Here is a 20,460-nt window from a genome sequence, read left to right on the forward strand (position 1 = left end):
GCAGACCAGGCACCACCACGCACGACAAGGATGCTTGTGCGATGTTCCCAGTGGGGATGCTTAGCCCACCAATGAAATCTGCCAATCAGGAACCATCTGAACGATGAGCTTGGAGCGATGGGTTCCCAGGACATTCCTGGTCGATCTTTCAAGGCGGCACCCAAAGAGCTTCTCTGAAAAGGAATTCCGCCTCTCTTCTCTTCCTAGGATTGTGAGTAAGCACGCAGCCAGCACTTTGAAGTGTGTCCTATCAAGCGTGCAAGCTCCCTGAAATCGGCGGTCCCTTGGGTGCAGATCGAACCCAGGCCGAAGTTTAAACTGGTGGCAAGCTGTGGGACTGTCTCAAGGAGTGGCACTTGAATTGGTCATAGTATTGTTGGAAGAAATATCCTTCTGGGGTTCAGTTCCAAGTGGGGAAAAAAAAGACACTGGAAACATGGAGGCCGTTTGGGAAGACGGTTTAATGGTGGAGAGGACCCCATGCCTTGGAGCTCCAAAGTGAAAAGAGATGCTGAGAGCCCCTGGGTTTTATGCCCTCTCTAAGCTGTGAACTTCCTGGGGGCACAGGAAGAATATCCTGACTGCATGCTGTCAGGGGTCATAGCTAGCTTTGTAGGTTGTATGTATGCTAAATTTGGTTGAATCCTGCTTGGTGATGTAATCTTCCCAGGTGCCATGTAGTGAGATGGGTAGAAGGCTAATCCCATCATGTCCTAAAGACCATGTCTTAATCCCATCACCCTGGAGCTGGGTGGGGGGCAGGGGGGGGGGGAGAGCTGCAAGAAGCTGCTTTAGAGACACATTTCTCCTTACTCATCCAGGGAAGTAGAATATTCTTGTCTTTTCAATATTTCCTACAATATTTCATTCTTCTAGGAGGGTGTGTGTGTGTGCTAACTTTCTACAGTGTCAAGACCCCGGTCCGAGTTAGCCCATCTGCAGAATAGGATGCCCCCACTGCAGATATGAAACCCATCAGAGAGAGAATGCGGCTGATGGCTGTCCAAATAAATTACATATAAAGGCCAGGACTTTGAAACACATTCTCCCACAGAATCCCACGCCTGCGTTTTTAACCTTCTGTGCCTGGGTTTGAAGTATTCGGCTTCTCTTATTAGTTGTTCTAATTTGAAGAGTTTATAACCAGACATGCGAATGAAGATGGAGAAATCAGCGTTTTGTTTCGAGCCGAAGATCACGCTAAAGCCAAGTGGAGATGTTTTTCGGTTGACAGCCATAAAATTTTCCACATATCCTCAGAGACACCCATCCATTCATCGCTTGGCACTGCCAAAGGTCTTCAGATCATTATAGAGAAAGCAGGGGAGCTCAGCCAGTTATCTAAGGGTTTAGGCAATTCTAGCACTCTATCCAGAGAGTACAGATTTTAAAAGCAGCCACTGCACGTAAGGGTACATTTAATTACAAAACCCTCTTCTGCTTTGCAACACAGCCTGAACCTCCATCTCAACGGCCAGGAAAATCCCTCCCTGCCTTGCAGCTCTCTGCGAAAGACAACTTTAGCCTAACAAATAGAATAATATCACATCTTCTTACAAATGAGGCTTGTTTCATCAGCTTTATTTTCAAGGGGATGAAGGAAAGAAAGCAACGTAAAAGCCCGGTTACTTTTCGAGATATAGAATACGCCATAAATAAAAGGTTGCATTAATACAGGATCGGTCAGGGCGGAACAAACAAACAAATAAACAAAACAAAAAAAATCAGACATGTAAAAACAACACAAGGAAGATTCACCCATCCGTGCTAAAAGTTATCCTTAAAAAAAAAGAAGGAAAAAAAATCCCAAAGTAACACAGGGTTGTATTGTTTTAAAGACTCTTTTACATTTTACACCACAGAACCATTATATTACAAGCCGGATCCAAAACAGCTCAACAGGAAACCCAACTGCTAAGACACTGTAACATTTGCTTGCAAGAAAAAAAGCAGGAAAATAATCAGGTAGGCCAGCGCTGAACGATCAACAGTTGTGCTCTTCAACACTTACTTTCACTAGACAGGTGACAGGAGGTGTGTCCATCAAGGTGTGTGCGTGCTATGGAAGGGAGGGGGACCAGCACCTTGACGGAAGGTTGAACGGGGAAGTTTTCCAGAGCAAAACATCGGAGTGCAGATTTTGAAGGGGGTTGAGCGTTCTTCTCTCCTTGGTGTGCAAAGGTTAAACGTTGCACTGAATCGTAGCTGGTGATTCTTTCTGAACTTGGAAAAGTCAGGTCTCTCAAAACCTGAATAACTAATCAGACCAGAGGCCTGAAACAGAATTGGCAAATGACAGGAGTGTGTTTCAAAAGCACAACAACGGAGTGCTGGGTTAGAGGCTACCTCCATCAAAATTGGTTCAGGAATTGAAATCCACGGCTGTAACTTCTCTTCCTCTGTTTATGCAATTAAACATCAAAGAAATTACATTTTCCCCCAGATACAAGAATAAAGAGAACTTACGTTTGCGTTCTGTGAACAAAAACATGAATTTATAATTCTCCTGGCTGTTTGGTCTATTTCCATTCATACTGAATTCACGGAAGGGGAATTCATGCTCTCTTCACAGGGGACCCAAACAGACTCCTAATACTCAAACTGGAAAGTCAGAAAAAATGGCAACATTCCCAGAATAAGTAAAGAAACTTGGCAGCCTCTGGGGAGTTACTTCAAGTGGTTTTCTCCCTGCATCATATATCCATCAACTGCAACCGTGTCCAAAAATCAGCCTTTGGGATAAAGTTTCCAAAACTAACCCGATCAGGTAAAGTTCAGTATTTAGATGCAGCTTCTTTAAAAAATAAAACTAGCTGTTAGCTCTCTGAGATATCCCATACATCCTTTTTCTTTTAGAAAATTTATCTCTAAAGGATAGGAAAAGTTAAGTCGAAACTTTTTTAATACAAACGATTTGGAACAAGTAGACTCTAGTTGGAGGGTTAACGAGAACACATCAGCAGGAGAACACGGGCAACGGACAGAAAAGGCTTCCAATTATGGTGGATGTCCCAAAGATTCTCATTAAAAAGACCTGACTGCATGGCAACACATCCTTTTCTAAAGCCTCACTCACCTGAAGGAACCAACCGCCTCTCTCTATTTACATTTGAAAACTAATGCTCTTTTTTGCTTTCTTGGCACAGGAAAACCCCAGCAGGTCAAGTCAGTGGGAATCTTCTTAGCAGAGATGCAAAACAGCCTTGTTAATCTCTGGGTTTGTCCAGTCATTCCGAATGTCATCTAGGTGGTTATCGAAATCCACCAGGGTTTCATAGGACCGGCTGTCCAGCAGGGATTCCGAGATCCTTTGGGCTTCTGTCCAATCTTCGCAATAGTCACTAGGGAGAAATAAAAGGTGAGCAGCCACGTCCGAAGTAACAACGGGGGTGCTGGGAAAAGTGACTTACATGGCCAGTCCTCACATTTACAATGGTTACTGCATCCTGGGGGGTCATGGGATTGCCATGGGCGGCTTTCAACAAACGGAGTGAATCGGGGAAGCCGGACCCGTTTAACAACCATGCGATCCGCTTAACAGTCACAGCAAAAAAAAAAAAAAAGTTTGTAAAACATTCGCAACTCACTTAGCGACTGCCTTACTTAGCGATGGAAATTCCAGTCGCGACTGTGGTCATTTTAACGCTCATCCTTTCGGTTTTGTGCTCTTTGAAGGGAAAGACCAAGTAAAAGAGCCGCGGAAGGCGCTCGTTTCTCAGACGGGAAAGTTTACTTTAAGAATACTCACATGTGTGGGTCTCTGCACCTCCATTTGTTTTCATGGTGTTCGTACACATGGACGGCTGGTTTTAGGCACTTCATGGTAAATTTAGTGTTATCCACCTGATGCAGAACAGAAAAACACGGCTGTACTTGCGCTACACCAAGGCATTAAAATGGAATTTATGTGAACATTAAAGCATTCTAAACACAATTCTCAGGACAGTCTGCCCATTCTCAACAGAAATGACCGTCCTCCCTCTTACATCAAAAGAGCGTAAAATAAATAAGAGACTTTAACTGCCTTGAATTGTTTCAACATAGGTTGCTCACTTGAAAGTAAAAATCCTTGGTAGGACTCTTGGGTTATCAACCTTAATTTTTTTCCATAAAACATATTATAGTAAGATTTGTGCCCTGAATTTATGGTTGCCAATCCCTTCTGTTGTTAGATAACTCTCGAAGCAAGTCACTGAAGGAACTGACCATGAAATAAATACGAAAGAAAGAAAGAAACGCCTACCATTATGAGGGCTGTATCACTGAAGTTTTCTGCAATCCTGGAGGCGACCTTTTCGGCGAGCAGGTTTGGACTACAAAATAAAGAGAGGAGAATTTATCAGACAGAATGCAACAAGCCAGTAAAGGATGGCTTCTGTTAAAGCTGAAGGAAGAAATAATTTCAGAGGAAACATTTATCTTTGACAGTAGATACGAATAATTCTCAACCCAAACTAAAAAGAACGCCAAATGATTTTCTATAGTCTCCTCTTATTGTTCTTTTAGAGTAGGGGTTCTCCAAATTTGGCAACTTTAAGGCTTGTGGACTTCAACTCCCAGAATTCCTCAGAGAATTCTTCCAGGGGAATTCTGGGAGTTGAAGCTCCACAAGTCTTAAAGTTGTCAAGTTTGGAGACCTTTGCTTCAGAGCCCTAAGTCAGTTTCTTCAACTGCTTAACTGCTGTTACACAAAGCATGGACAACTCTGAAGAAACCGGGGAGGATTGTCCTGCAAAAGACGAATTAAGTCAAGATGAGGAAGACAAACCCAGCTACGCACCTGGCATCCTTCACACGTTCATTTGCTTGGTAGTAGCCAGCTATTACGTAGCTGTTCTCTCGGCACCAAGAATCAATCTGAAAAGGTGATTTAAAAAAAAATTATAAGCACCCAAAGACAATCAAGGCAGAGACTAAAACAACAGATGTTTGCAGCAGGCATTTTTATTCAAATTGCAACACGATGCCTGTTTTCTTGATAAGTTATTTCATCCTGACATCGTTTTGATACCCATTATCAGAATGTGCTGAAAGCTGCTGGAACAAAGGAGATGATGATACAACTGGCAATTGGTTTTCACCAGCCAGATATCTGAAAAGGTGTGGTCTGTAGACAAAACATGATCTTGTTAAGCTTCTTATGCAGGACTTGACAAATTCTATTACGACTCTTGTTTTGCTAATGATAATTAGCTACTGCAGTGGTCAGACAGCTCACAGATTTCACAAGTGTGTTTTCTGAATCAGGAGATCTAAGGAAACACATATAGTGTACTGAAAGGTGCAACAAACATGGGATTTTGATGTTCCCAAGAATGCCGTAGGATGTCACTTGTCCTCTGCTTGCTGTCTTGCTATCAGTGGAGTGGATAGAGAGGTCTGGGATCCAATAGCGTGTCTGCCATTTTTGCTCACAGTGTCTTTAAGTTAGCAATCTGTAAAAGGCCCTGTGATCCAGCACATCAGAGGAGGACTGTGAGGAAAAGTAAAGCTGAACCATGAATGAAACCCTCAGTGGGCTCTTGATGCTCTCTGAGCTTGGTGGCTTTCTTGCACTGTGCACTGATGATGTTACCTAGTTCGATCATGAAACGTCTGCAAGAAAACACCAAGCTCAGAAAGCACCACGGACACCCGGTCCAATTCAACCCCGAGCTACGATGTTCTCTTCTATTGGCCCCTTCTTCTTCAACCATGGAAAATGATCATTTCCATGGAAAATGAAAGGATAAAACTGGTCCAAGAGAGGAATGGAATAAGACAAAAAGAAAAGAGACAGATGGCCCAAGCAAGAACAAAGGAATCATTCATTCCCTCCCCCCCACCCTTCCATCTGCAATTCCTTCAACAATATTGAGAGGCGGGTCAGCACAGGCTGAACTTGGGGGGTGGGGAGGAGAATAAAGCGGTTTGTTAATTCCATCCTGAGTGGCCCACATCCCAAACAGCCAGGACTGCAGGCTTTAAGGAAGCCCTGACAGCGAAGATCTGTCGATAAGGCTCAAATAATGTCTCCTTCCTCCCAGAAGGCACTTTAATTACGGTCAGCCTTTGTAAAAAAAACTCTTTATTTTATCATAATGCACCGTATTATCTAATCTGCCATAAAGCTTTATTAAAATACTTAGAAAGAATTAAATGTTAGGAGGCCCAATGTGATCTGAATGCATTTATCCAAACTCAAATTCTGGCCGTTTGGTAGCTTTGAAACCACTGACATTTGCTTCTCGTAATGAGATTATCTGATTAAGATAATCCAGTGATTTGGGGAAGCCGGAAAAACTACCCAGCAATTATGTATATTCCAGCTGTATTTTTTTTAAAAAAATGGGGGGAAAAAACGGTTTCCTAAACGTTTTGCATTCTGACCTTCTATTTCCCAAACACATCACTCTCATTGTTTAGCAACTGTGTTTCTAGCCCCAAATTAAACTGCCTAAGAGCTTTGCAAATAATCTCTTCCATTGAAATGACGAGGGTGTGTTTTGTTTAGCGCTCGTTTAGTATCACCGGTAAAGAGCCACCTGCCATCACAATAGTAACTATTTATAAGGCCTTAAAACTGCTGTTTTGAATAGCCAGCAGGCTGAGATCTTGCAAGTCAAAACTAAACAAACAGAAAATGTTTTCATGCCAATATTCTTTAGATTGCTCTTTGGCTTATGCAGGTGGTCCTTGACTTACAACAGTTGATTGAGTGACCGTTCAAACTTACGGCGGCACTGAAAAATGTGACTTATGACCCTGTTGTGGTCACATGATCAAAATTTGGACCCTTGGCAACTGACTCATATTTATTTATTTATTTGATTTGTCAATCACTTACAAGATAATAGGTATAAGTATAAACATAGTTATGAATACATGAAATGGATACATACAAGAAAAATAAAAAGAAACAATAGGACAGGGACGGTAGGCACGTTGGTGCACTTATGCACGCCTACTACAGACCTCTTAGGAAAGGGGTGAGGTCAACAGTAGACAGTCTTAAGGTTAAAGTTTTGGGGGTTTGGGGAAGAAACCACAGTCAGGTAGAGTATTCCAGATATTGACCACTCTGTTGCTGAAGTCGTATTTCCTGCAATCAAGTTTGGTGTGGTTTACCTTGAGTTTGTATCTATTGTTTGCTCTTGTATTGTTATGGTTGAAGCTGAAGTATTCGTTGACAGGTAGGACATTGCAATGTATGATTTTATATACTATACTTAGATCGGACCAAAGGCGGCATAGTTCTAGGTTGTCTAGGTTTAGAATTTCAAGTCTGGTGGCATAAGGTATTCTGCAAAGAGTAGAGGAGAACTCTTCTTGTGAAATATTTCTGGACTTTCTCAACTGTGTTAATATCACATACGTAATGTGGGTTCTAGACTGATGAGCTGTATTCAAGTATTGGTCTAGCAAATGTTTTGTTTAGTTAGTAGATATTACCAGAGAAAAAGCTACGTAGGATTAGGTTAACAACTCTTAATGCCTTTTTGGCTATGTAGTTACAGTGGGCTCTAGCACTTAGATCAATTGAGATGAGTACTCCAAGGTCCTTGACAGAATTCGGATCATCAGCAAGGTCTTGACTATTCAGTTTGTATTTTATTTTCTGTTGTTTTTTTTTTTGCCAATATGTAAGACAGAGCATTTATTTGTTGAGATTTGAAGTTGCCCTTGGATTGACCATTCTGATACATAGTTAAGGTCTTTTTGTAATCCCCTTTTGCAGCCTTCCTGCAAGTGAAGTCCAGGGGGAAGCCAGATTCACAGAACAACGGTGGCAAGAAAGGTTGTAAAACGAGGCAAAATTCACTTAAATGTTTCACTTAGCAACAGAAACGTTGGGCTCCACTGTGGTCGTAAGTCGAGGACTTGTACTGTTTTCAAATCTGGGACCATTTCCCATTTCTGGTTCACGTTACTGGACCAGCCTGCAAGCAGGTAAGACTTTGTTAAGGCGGCATCTGGGCCTCGGTGGAAAACTACCCCTTCTCCCTCTTTCCCCTGCTAAATTACTCTTCTCCGTTGAATTACGGTCTCATGCTTTGTGAGGGTGGCCAGATGGGTAGCCAAGCCTGGCAGCCCAGCCAGGTCAATCACATTTTTCACTTCTCATTATTTCTACTGGCCATCTGCAAATCAAGCTGTCACATCTCATTACTCCGAGGGAACAGCAGCGACAAAAACTTCCCCAAAGATAGATCGGTGTCTTGACCTTCTAAGGCGCAAGGCACTATCTCTAATTAAGTCTTCTCAATCTGTCCTAAGTCCCTCTCCTCTCAGCCAGCCAGCCTGATTTACTAATTGATTCGGCTCTTCTCACCGGTTCCCAATTTGGCTGGAAACCCGCAAATTCAATTGCTTGGATGCGTTGGTATGCGGCCTTGCGACCCTGTCCGGATTCGACAGCAGCTGTATTTCAAATCCCACCAGGTACAAATGCAAGCCTGATTTTGCAGGTATTTTCGCTTTGCCTGGCAAAATAACGTCTGAATGCTTGGTGATAAAGCTGCAGTGTTTAATAGGAAGGTGTTTGCTGGAGTTTTTTTGGGTCTTCGGCGAGACGTTTCAGTTCCAGGCAGAAAAATGTCATTTCCCAAATATTTCTAGCTACAGCTAACATACGAAGCCCAGGAGCATCTTACAAATCTCCCTTTTGGAAAGTCCATGGGGCTCGGCCAAGATACCAGGGTCCTGGAGTCACGCGATTCCCTCTTTTGCGACCTTCCGACAAGCAAAATCCATGGGGGGAAGCCCCACTTAACAACCAGCTTACTACACTTAATGACATACATTTTGGGCTCACTTGTGGTTGTAAGTCAAGGACTGCCTGGTATTTTCCTTTGGGGGAGGGGGGGAATAGACTGTTCCCGTTGGGGGAGGCTCCCACTCCACCCTACCAAGCCCCTCATTAACTTTTAGAATAACTTTATTGTCCATTTAAATGTACACAAATCAGCATACATTAAAATGAAATTTCGTTGCATGCAGCTCTCCAAGGGTCACCACCTCCAATATGCACAACATGAACATGACAACAATGTACATAGATACGGTAGATAGCTAGAAAAATAGATGATATATCCTGTTTCCCTGAAAATATGACCTCCCCTGAAAGTAAGTCCTAGCTTGATTTTTACACGTGCACCCAATATAAGCCCTACCCCCCCAAAAATAAGCCCTAATTAAGATCCCACCCACTCCAGAGTGGACGGGTAAAAATTAAGCTAGGGTGGGGGTGGAGCTGCCCTACTACTTGCCTTTGGACAGTTGTAGCCAGGCTTCGCACACCCCGACACCTGCCTGGCTGGCCCATTTCTTCTGCAGCTGGCAAGACTTTCCTAAAGGCCTCTGTAGTTGGTAACAAAACCCTGGATTGATTCTGGAGCTCTGTTATCGGCTGCAGAGGCCTTCAGAAAAGCCTTGCCAGCCGCAGAAGAAGTGTCCGAAGGTCTCTGACAGCGAAAAGGAGGCCGGGGGTGATGCGCACAAGTGAGGTTAGTCAGTGGAGGACATCCCCCCAAAATAAGACCTGGTGCCTTTTTTGGTGGCATGTATGTGTGTGTGTATGCATGTATGCATGTATGCATGTATGTATGGCATTTAGCTTTGTTCGGGTATTTTCCCACGTCATTATAGCTGTGCTTTTAAAGTTGTAGCAATGTTTCGGCAGAATCTCATCTGCCATCATCAGGCTTCTGTATTGTGTTCATCTGGCACAAAGCCGAAAGCACCAGCCTGAGGATGGCGAGTGGGACCTGGCCGAAACGTTGCCAAAATCGAGTATAAGCCTAGTTTTTCAGCCCATTTTTTGTGCTGAAAAAATCCCCCTCGGCTTATACTCGAGTCAGATTCCCTCTGAAAAAAAATGGTGTGGAGTCGCGGCCTCCGGCGGCAGCGACTCCCAACAGCCCCAGCCGGGAAGGAAAGGCAAAAAGCGCTTTGCCTTTCCCTTCCCCAGGCGCGGACTGGGGCCGCGCCGGCGGTAGTGACTCCTGACTCAGGGGGCCTCCGAGGGAGGGGAAGAGAGTGACTCCTGCCTCCCGCTGTCATCATCATCTTCTTCTTTTGGGTTAGTGAATCAATTAAACCTTTCATGATAGTGAGATCGTTTCCCAAATTAATTATTTTTATTTTTGAAATTTACCAGTAGCTGCTGCATTTCCCACCCTCGGCTTATACTCGAGTCAATAAGTTTTCCCAGTTTTTTGTGTAAAATTAGGTGCCTCGGCTTATATTCGGGTCGACTTATACTCGAGTATATACGGTACTCTTAATCTTACACGGGAAAAGACCCGAACACACCTAGACCTACATACCTGTACCCGTGAAAATCTACAAAAACAAATTATATATATAATTTGTTGGATGGACACAATACAGAAGCCTGATGATGGCAGATGAGATTCTGCCGAAATGTTGCTACAACTTTAAAAGCACAACTATAATGACGTGGGAAAATACCCGAACAAAGCTGAATACCATACATGTAAGTACCTGCGAAAACTTAAGAAAACAAATATATACATACATACATACATACATACATACATACATACATACATGAATGACAGGGTCTTATTTTCGGAGAAACATGGTAGATAGATGATAGATGATATAGATTGATGACGATATAGAGATGATAGATATAAACAGATATAGATGAGCTAGAAAGATAGCTAGATGAGAGATAGATGAGAGAGATGACATATAGCTAGATGATATAGACGAGATAGATTAGAGATGATATAGAAATGATAGATATATAGATATAGATGAGCTAGAAAGATAGATAATATAGATGAGAGATGATATAGAGATGATAAGATAGGCACAGATGGATAGGTAGATGATAGAGATGATTGGATGAATGGATAGGTAGATAATCACTCATATAACCCCATACGCACACACACACACACATATTATATACATACACACATATACATATACATACATATATTACACACACATAGATACACACATATTATATACATACACACATATACATATACATACATATATTACACACACATAGATACACACACATATTATATACATACACACACACACATATTATACACATATATATGTACAGATACATATACATAGATACATAGATGTATATTACACACACACACACACAGACACACCCCGTACGGCGCAGAGAAACAAGGCAGGGCACCTGGCCGTTTCAGGTAGCCTGCGCCGGGCCAGGGAGGCTCTCCCGCCCTCCCCCTCTCCTCACCAGGCTGAGCGCCACCTCCAACATGGGCGCCAGGGCCAGGCTGCCGTGGAAGAGCGGGATGCAGTCCACCAGCAGCGCTTGGGGGGGCGGCGGCGGCGCCTCCCGCTCCCGGCCCCGCTGACCTGGCTGCTGCTGCTGCTGCTGCTTCTCGGCCACCAGCAGCCCGTTGACGGCGCAGTGCGGGTACTTGGCGCCATGCAACACCATCTTGCAGTAGGCCTGTGTGCTCAGCTTCATCGCCGCCGCCGCTTCCTCCTCCTCCTCCTCACGGGCCTCGCACGGCAGCGGCTGCCCAGGCCCGCCGTCGAGGGGGGGCGGCGGGAGAAAGGCCGCAAAAACGTCGCAAAAACCAAAAAGCGCCCCTCGGGCGCCGTAAGGGAGAGGCGCGCGCGTGCGCAGAGGATGGGGAAAGGGGTAATGAGGCGAAAGGAGAGGGCGCGCACCGTCCACTCTGGCCTGCCTCTATGGTCTCCAGGGGAGATTAAAAGGCGCCCGCGACCATAGAGGTAAAGGAGACTTTGGGGAAAATGCAATCATTTGAGGGACGAATGCATAATGATGCTGGACTGGGAATTATGAGAGTTGCACCCAGATGAGCAATGAAGAGTCCTTGCTCTGACAACCCCTTTCCCACCTCAGCAAGCATCGCACCTAAAGGGGGGGAAACGGGCCACTCTTCCCTCCGTATCTCTATGCCGCCCGCTCCTTTCCTCCCCCTCCCCCTTGACTGAGTCCGCCGCTATCCCGTCGTGCCTCGGCCCCCCCCACTTCCGGCCTGCCCTGCCCCGCGTCTCCCGTTCTCTCCTTCCGTCCTCCATCTCCGGCTGTAGAGGACACGGGCCGTCTCGGGTGGGTGGCTGGCCGGCGGGTGAGGAGGCGGCCGCGGAGGAAGGATCCCCCGCGGGGCGGGACGCGAAGGGGCTGCGCGGGGGCCCCGGGGAGACGCGGGACGGGCCGAGGGCGGGGAGCAGCTTTCCCGGGCGTCCCGCTCTACAACTCCCATCGTCCGCAGCTGAGGGCGCTCTGTGGAGGCGGGGAGAGGTGGAGGAGGGGCCATAAGCTTCCTCGCGAGTAAGGAGGGCGGCCCCTTTTTGGGGGAGGGGGGAACTACCCTCCCCCCCCACACCCCACAGATGCAAGACGACAACACAGACACACACACACAACACATGCAACACAGACACAAAGCAGACACAACATACAGACCCACCCACAGACACATACACACAACACATGCAAGACGACCCAACACAGACACACACAACATAGGTGCAAGACAGACACACACACACACACCCACACACAGACACAACACATGCAACACAGACACAAAGCAGACACAACACACAGACCCACCCACAGACACACACACATACACACAACACATGCAAGACGACACAACACAGACACACACAACATAGGTGCAAGACAGACACACACCACACACAGACACAACACATGCAACACAGACACAAAGCAGACACAACACACAGACCCACCCCACAGACACACAACACAACACAGATGCAACACGACACAACGCAGCCACACACACACAACACAGATGCAACACGACACAACGCAGCCACACACACACAACACAGATGCAACATGACACAACGCAGCCACACACACACAACACAGATGCAACATAGACACAACACACACACAGACACCACACACACACACACAACACATGCAACACAGACACAAAGCAGACACAACACACAGACCCACCCCACAGACACACACATACGCACACACAACACAGATGCAACACGACACAATACAGACACACACACAGCACAGGTGCAACACAGACACAACACACACAGACACCACACACACACACACAACACAAGCAACACAGACACAAAGCAGACACAACACACAGACCCACCCACAGACACACACATATGCACACACAACACAGATGCAACACGACACAACACAGACACACACACAGCGCAGGTGCAACACAGACACCACACACACACACACAACACAAGCAACACAGACACAAAGCAGACACAACACACAGACCCACCCACAGACACATACACACTGGCTGGCATGGCAAATGAAGGGCAACTTTTTAATTTATCCATTTTAAACTATTTCTGTAACCTCCCACCTTGCAGCCGGCCATTGATGCCAGCCTGCCCTCTTGATTCCCTGAAGGGCAAATCTGGGGAAATGGTTCGGTTTGGAGAGCCGGTTTGGGGGTCGGGGGGTTGAAGGTGCCTTGGCTAGAAAGTCCAACCCACCTCACAAGGTTGTTGTTGAAAGGATGAAGGATTGGGAGGGGGGTTAGGAATGTTCTTGTTTTGAGGTTTTATGTATGTATGTAGATTAAAATATAGATAATATAGATGCCATCTAGGTGTCTTTGGGCCCCTTCTTTTCCCTCAGCGTAACTCATCTGACAGGGTGCTGTTTCTATGGGAAAAATAGGCAGGCGAGATAATAGCACCAGTAGCAGCAATAAGATGGGAGGTGGGCTTGTCACCTTGAGTATGTCTTTAGGTAGATGTTAGATAAAAAAAATAATAGGTGGGAGAGACGATAGGTAGATATGTAGATAAATGATAATGGTGATAGATCTATCATTTAAGGTGATAGATATTGATATTTACATTTTAAAACAAATGTCGCATTTGTTTTAAAATGTAAGACACTCCGGTTCCACACTGTTCACACAATGATATATGTCAACAACAAGAAAAAATAAAAAAAATTATGGAAAAAAAAATAAGGTGATAGATAGGCAACAGATAGAAGATAATGATGGTAGGTAGGTAGATGATAATGATAATAGATCTAAGGTGATAGATAGGCGATACAAGATTATGCTAGATATGATATTGATTAGACAGACAGACAGGCAATAGGTAAGAGAGAAATGATAATTGATGAATGGATGGCTAGATAGATCAGAGATAAGAGAAAGAGATGATAGGACAGACAGAATAAAAATAGGTTCGTGCAGGTTCACCGGTTCCCAGGTATTGAGGATTCTAGACGTAACATGGGACATAAATTTGTTTCTGCCCATCTTGATTGGAAGTAAACTGGGCTCAGACTTTTTAAAGCAGCTCTGAAACGGACTGTGTTTGTGAAGAAGTACAACTTATGAAACTCTTTGGACATATTTGTGATTTAGGGTGGTTAGGATTGGTTGTATCTTGAAAATACCCCTGCAAAGCAGATTAAACTCCCTGAGGTATCTGCTAAACAGAGAATTGTGATACCTGAAAAAAACAAGAAATGGCATTTGGAAGAACGTTGCAAGTGCTGGATTCTTAATAATTTGTGCTACATAATGTTCTGCCTTTTTTCCCCTTTTCTGTTTTAGGATGTTGGCTGCTAGGGCATTCAGCCTCATTGGCAGGCGGGTTTTGTCCACTTCTGTTTGTGTAAGAGCACATGGGCATGGTAAGCCAGCCATTGAATAAACTGGTAGCTTGAAAATAGTTTTTGACTAGCACATTTTCATTTAGCAATGCAAACTCCCTTTCCAATCGTTCTCTAAATTCTCTGTCTAAATTCTTTTGTCACGCACTTAAATAATAAAAGTTCTCTAAAATTAAAATGGCCTTTCCTGTATCTCCCTAGAGAACTTGATGTTAAATATGCAGCTGAGTTGATCTTACTCTTTTCCAGGATCCAATCTGGGTCGGTCACCAGGACTAGAGGTTTAGCCTTCTGAGCCTTCACACTTGTGTTGGATCCCATCCTCAGGGAACTTCTCTCTACCAACTTGGAAGACTAAAACTCTGGTCCTGATGACTGACCCGGATTGGATCCTGCAACACTATCATTCGTCAGTCTCTTTTATCCTTTGTCTAGAGCTGTGGTGGCGCAGTGGATAGAATGCAGTATTGCAGGCTAATTCTGCTGACTGCCGGCTGCCTGCAATTTGGCAGTTCAAATCTCACCAGCTCAAGGTTGACTCAGCCTTCCATCCTTCCCAGGTCGGGAAAATGAGGGCCCAGATTGTTGGGGGCAAAAGGCTGACTCTGTTAACTGCTTAGAGGGCTGGAAAGTATTATAAAGCGGTATATAAGTAAGTGCTATTGCGGTTGTCTTTCCTATCATAGTGGCCTGATGGATCCAAATCTAATTCTCAGGAATTCTTCATAAGCTTCTTCTGAAGGAATAATAAAGACAGGAATTCTTTTGGGCCATGCCCAATTTTTGGAGGATGAAAACTTGAGTGCTTATTCTTCTGTTTTTATATTCCTGCCTTGCTAACGTCCTTCATAGTTTCCAGGTCATATATTAGAATAAGGCATTGTATTTTATTTTTTATTTTTATTTTGCCAACAGAAGTTACAAAAGCGCCACATTATACTCAGCCCGTCTATGAGGATTACCCTCTGATTCCTTTGCCGGATATTCCATTTATACAAGACCTGAGCCCTGAGCAGAAAGCCCTGAAAGAAAAAGAGAAGGGGGCTTGGACCTCCCTCACCCCGGAGGAGAAGATTGCTCGTGAGTAATACGGCAGAGACTGTTACAAGAGAGGAAATCAAAAGAAACTTGCAACTGGCCTATTTAAATGCAGGTCATCCTCGAATTACGACCGTAGTGGGGTCTGTCAGTTACAGTTTTAAGTCTTGATGATTGCGTGACCAGTTCAATTTTATGACCTTTTTTGTGTTTGGTTTTTTTGCAACGGTGGTTACGTGATTCATTGTTCAGTATGGGGTGTTTTTGACAAAGACTTGGAAGAAAACCCTGGTTTTCAGCAAGAATGTCAGAAACCAGTTATGTGATCTTGAGATACTATAAAGCAGGGGTCCCCAACCGCCGGTCCGCGGACCGGTACCGGGCCGCGGAACAAGCCTTACCGGGCCGCTGGTTGCTGGGCGCCGCCATCTTTTTGGTAAAAAAGCAATTTTCTTCAAAAAGATGGCGGCGCCAGCGCGGGTGAGCTTTTCGGGTAGAAAGCCATTTCTACCGAAAAAGCTCACCAGCAAGCGCTGCGCCGCCATTTTTGACGAAAAATCACTTCCGTGATGTCACCGGAAGTGATTTTCGTCAAAAAAGATGGCGGCGCCAGCTGACGGAACCGGGCGCGCGGCTCCCAGCTGGCCCGGAACCGGGCGCGGCGTCGAAAGGTTGGGATCCCTGCTATAAAGGGCTGTAAATGTGGGCCGTTTGTCAAGTGCCCAAATTGCAATCACGTGACCATAGGGGTGGGACAGCTGTCAGAATTTGGGAACTGGATCAATAAGTCCCTTTGGGGGGCAGGCGGCTTTGTTGTAATTTTGAAAGGTCATAAGTTGAGGACTACCTGTATATAAATGTGTTCAGTTGTGAGCATTGGTCTGGCTCCTCTTTTTTTTTTTTTTTTTTAATATTTTGTATTTGAGAAAAAAGGATTTTTGTCCCTTCCCTCTTTCCTTCTCTCTCTCCGTCTCGTTCCAGTGTACCACATCAAATTTGACAAAACATTTGCCGAAATGCTGAAGCCATCGAGTGAATGGAAGACCGCGATCGGTTTAGCTGGCTACATGATTGGCCTCGCAGCTTTATTTTTCATTTGGGAGGTTCTGTATGGTGAGTCCTCCCCCCTTTTTAGGGAGTTCTTCAAACATGAACACGGGGGAATGGACGGGAGTAGAATATTCAGCGTATACCCACGCACACCACGTTTGTGCTGGTGGGAGGATTTTGTCTAGTGAAAAAGGGACGGGCGGGCCTTTTAAAATAGCTTTTCACATTTTGTTTGGCTTCCTAATACAAGAATAGGAAGGGTGGTGGGGTACTAAGCATTCGAGCCCAGGAGAACTCTTATACTGGCCCTCTCAAAGACTTTCTCTCTCTTTTTCTTTTTAAATTAAATCCAAAAGAAACAAAAAGGAAGGAAGAAAGATCAGAGAAGGAGAGGAAAGGAAAGAGGGGAGGGAGGGAGGGAGGGAGGGAGGGAGGGAGGGAGGGAGGGAGGGAGGGAGGGAAGGAAGGAAGGAAGGAAGGAAGGAAGGAAGGAAGGAAGGAAGGAAGGAAGGAAGGAAGGAAGGAAGGAAGGAAGGAAGAGCTAAAAGACCTCCAAACTTACAGGACATACACTGACACATACACATATCTCAATAAATTGAAGCCGTTACTGTCATCCCTTAGCTAATCTGCCTTAATCCTGCAGACCACTGAATGGTTGGAGTCACATTTTTGTCTTTCCAAACCCCTAAAGAGAGATGAGCTAAGGGGGCTGTAGGTGGACGTGAAGATACAGACGGTCCCTGGATTTCGAATCCAAATCTGAATTAACCTTAACAGCCTTATTCTCTTTTGAGAGCACAAGCCGTGGCTCAACGCCCATCGCTCGCTTGGGAGAGGTTAGGTGTTGCTGGCTAACTCCGATTGTCTCCAACCATGATCTCTTCCAATTGCAGTTCTGAAACCAGTCCCCCACACTTTATCGGAGGATTGGAAAGCCATGGAGCTCCGGAAGCATCTGGATACGAAACCGGACCCCATTATGGGCCTTTGCTCCAAGTGGGATTATGAGAAGAACGAATGGAAAAAATAAATACCTTTCAGGAAGTCTCCCGGCTTCTCTCGGGATGTGAAAGTCTGAAACCATTTCTTCATCTCTAGGTTTGCAGCCTGGCTTCTGCCTCGGATGAAATAGAATCCTATCCTTGTTTAAACCATAACAGCTTTACGTACCCGGAATCGCTGAACTGTTCCTACAGGTTAATGTGCAAAATTGCTCCTAAACTAAATCCTGTTTGCAATTTTATTTTATTTTTTTTGCAAGAAGATTAAAAATTACAGTTCAAAAAAAAAAAAAAAGGCATTTGACTCTTTATTTGGTGTGGAACAATCTCTTTAAAATATCTGAAATAACCGACTTGTTGAGTTAAATAGTGGTTATTGAGCCAGCGACTGCCAAAGGTTCCCTAATAGGACAGTGCATCTTCCATCAGCAATTGGTGCTTCAAATTTTTTGCGTCCTGGCAGCAGAAATGGATAAATGATGCTAAGCATTCAGAATTGGTAATAATTTATCCAGTGGGGGCTTACAACTGAGAATTGGCACCCTAGTGAGCTGGGCTGCTGCACAGACAGGATTAAGCAGTTTGCTGTATAATTGCAGCAACCTTATTTTTTAAAAAAATATTCCAGGCAAAAACATCCAGCTGCATATTTTGGAACATGCAATAAATAAAAGCATGTTTAGGTTTGTAGGATTAGACGGTAATCCTTTTGACAGTTGGACTCCTGGCTTTCTGACACTTGTTCTGTAACTACAGGAAGGGATTTAAGTTCAGTATCACAAAAATGTGTATACAGCGCTCTTCACTACGCACATTTCATTCTGTTGGGACAGAGTTGATTATAGGAGGGGAATCTTGGAACCGGGGATGGTTTGATGAAGCCAATTGTGTAAGTCAGTTCTGTGCTTTGGGAATGAAATTAATATTCCAAGTATTGATAACAATTCCTTTATGCAAATAGTATACAGAATAAAGTCTGTGACAATTCTCCACGGCCAAGTTGCCCTGGAACAACTTGCTTTGGAAAAGAAGTTATACTAACATATAGGAAATGATGGAATAGAATCATTAAAGAACGCAAAGGGAGGGACAGAATGAAATGTGAATGACAAAAATTATTTTAAATCATTCAATTGTTAAGTTGTCCCACCGTGAGTTGGCCATGGCAAGTTGGCTGCAATGAGTTGTCGCCTTCCGTTATAGAATATACCCAAATGGTTCGTGGTGGAGACCAAGCTGAAAGCATCTTAAACATAACCTTGGGGGCCACCTAACTCTTTAAGAGGAAAAAAAAACCCAAAGGAAGTTTGGTAGGAAACCCAAGTGCTTGAACGGAATTCTTGCTGCTCTGCATGTTGGTTGAAGAACTTTATCTACCAGGACAGGAAATGAAAAAAAAAACTGGGTTGCTGCTGAACTTTGGTGGAGAACCCTGATGGTTGTTGCAGGGCATGGAGCTTTTCCAATTTCCTTTTTTGTGTGTGTGTGTATGTACAAGGTTTTTTTTTATTCATAGATAAACATTTTGAATACAGTGTACAGCTTTTCCAAGTTCCTTTGGTTTTGCTGTGCATCTCCAGTAGTGTGCCGTTTCCAGAGGAAAACCAAATCAATAATGGAAAATCCTGGACAGATAAAATGCAGGAAGAATCAAAATATTGGACTAGCTTAAAACTAGCACGACTTTCCTCCTGCAATGACTACAGTGTGGACCAGTAGCACAAGGGTGGAAGTTCTCAGCCCTCCTCCCCAATTTATTGGCCTTCCCACCTTATTCCATATCAAAATTCCCTCCCTTCTCCATGGTGTACTAGGATGGGAAGCTCAACGCCCTACTGAAACTAGAAAATGATCCATTTGCATTACAGCCTGGCAGAGACAGGAGTGATTGAAGGCACTCAGCCAGGCCACTTCTAACTAACAACCAAGAGCTTTGGTCTCCCAAACAGCCCCTGTCCTGATGTCCTCTTTTCTCTGCCCCCTCCCCTTCCAAAATGAACCTTCCATAAAGAACTTATTTGTAGGGCAACACAACGTCTTGGAGGACTAGAGGTGGCACGATAGTGTGGTGTTCCAGTATCTCAGGGGCTGCCATAAAGAAGAGAGTGTCAACCTCCAAAGCACCTGAAGGCAGGACAAGGAGCAACGGGTGGGAAATAACCAAGGAAAGGAGCTGCCTAGAACGAAGCAGAAATTTCCCGACTGTGAGAAGAATCCGTGGAACGAATTGCTCCCAGAAGTGGTGGGTGCTGCAACGCTGGAGATTTTTTAGAAGAGATTGGAAAAACCATTCGACAACCAGAATTGTATAGCATCCCCTGCTTGAACAGTGCCTTGGACTAGAAGAGGGGTCTGCAACCTTAAACACTTAAAGGAGCCATTTGGACCTGTTTCCCACAGAAAAGAAAACACCGGGAGCCACAAAACCTGGGTGGGCGTGGCCAACTCGACATCACCAGTCACATGACACACACCCGCCACGCCTACCCAGGTTTTGTGGCTCCCGGTGTTTTCCGTAGGAAATGGGTCTCCCCTCCCTCCCTCCCTCTCATTTCTGTCTTTTGTGTTTTACCTTCTCAGACCAGGTGAAGAGTGACTGGGAGGGAAGGGTGAGGGGCGGGGCCAGCCAGTGGTGGGACCACCCAACAGGGAGCCACAGCAGAAGGCCCAAAGAGCCGCATGCGGCTCCAGAGCTGCAGGTTGCTGACTAGAAGATCA

The 20,460-nt window shown here is 44.8% G+C and overlaps 2 protein-coding genes across 4 annotated transcripts; one reads left to right on the forward strand and one right to left on the reverse strand.

The window, feature by feature from the left end:
- Window positions 1–1,566: 1,566 nt before the first annotated feature.
- Window positions 1,567–12,275, reverse strand: EMC8 (ER membrane protein complex subunit 8). Its single transcript, XM_087971407.1, has 5 exons — window positions 11,237–12,275; window positions 4,781–4,857; window positions 4,244–4,313; window positions 3,749–3,843; window positions 1,567–3,341 (listed from the first exon to the last, which is right to left on the reverse strand). The coding sequence occupies exons 1-5, from the start codon at window positions 11,471–11,473 to the stop codon at window positions 3,182–3,184; spliced, it is 639 nt and encodes a 212-aa protein (XP_087827533.1). The 5' UTR covers window positions 11,474–12,275; the 3' UTR covers window positions 1,567–3,181.
- On the forward strand, window positions 11,950–18,037 carry COX4I1 (cytochrome c oxidase subunit 4I1). 3 transcript variants are annotated; one of them, XM_026689694.2, is made up of 5 exons: window positions 11,950–12,085; window positions 14,592–14,671; window positions 15,566–15,730; window positions 16,670–16,801; window positions 17,635–18,037. In XM_026689694.2, exons 2-5 carry the CDS (start codon window positions 14,593–14,595, stop codon window positions 17,769–17,771), a joined length of 513 nt encoding a protein of 170 aa, XP_026545479.1. In that variant the 5' UTR covers window positions 11,950–12,085; window position 14,592; the 3' UTR covers window positions 17,772–18,037. The 3 variants fall into 3 exon arrangements, with proteins under 3 accessions (XP_026545479.1, XP_026545477.1, XP_087827534.1); XM_026689692.2 differs by having other exon boundaries at window positions 11,978–12,104; XM_087971408.1 differs by lacking the exon at window positions 11,950–12,085 and adding an exon at window positions 12,285–12,307.
- The last annotated feature ends 2,423 nt before the right edge of the window (window positions 18,038–20,460 follow it).

The sequence above is a fragment of the Notechis scutatus genome, chromosome 9, assembly GCF_049901735.1.
Source record: "Notechis scutatus isolate UNSWTSFEM ecotype Mainland chromosome 9, rNotScu1.2, whole genome shotgun sequence".
In the NCBI taxonomy this organism is placed as follows: domain Eukaryota; kingdom Metazoa; phylum Chordata; class Lepidosauria; order Squamata; family Elapidae; genus Notechis; species Notechis scutatus.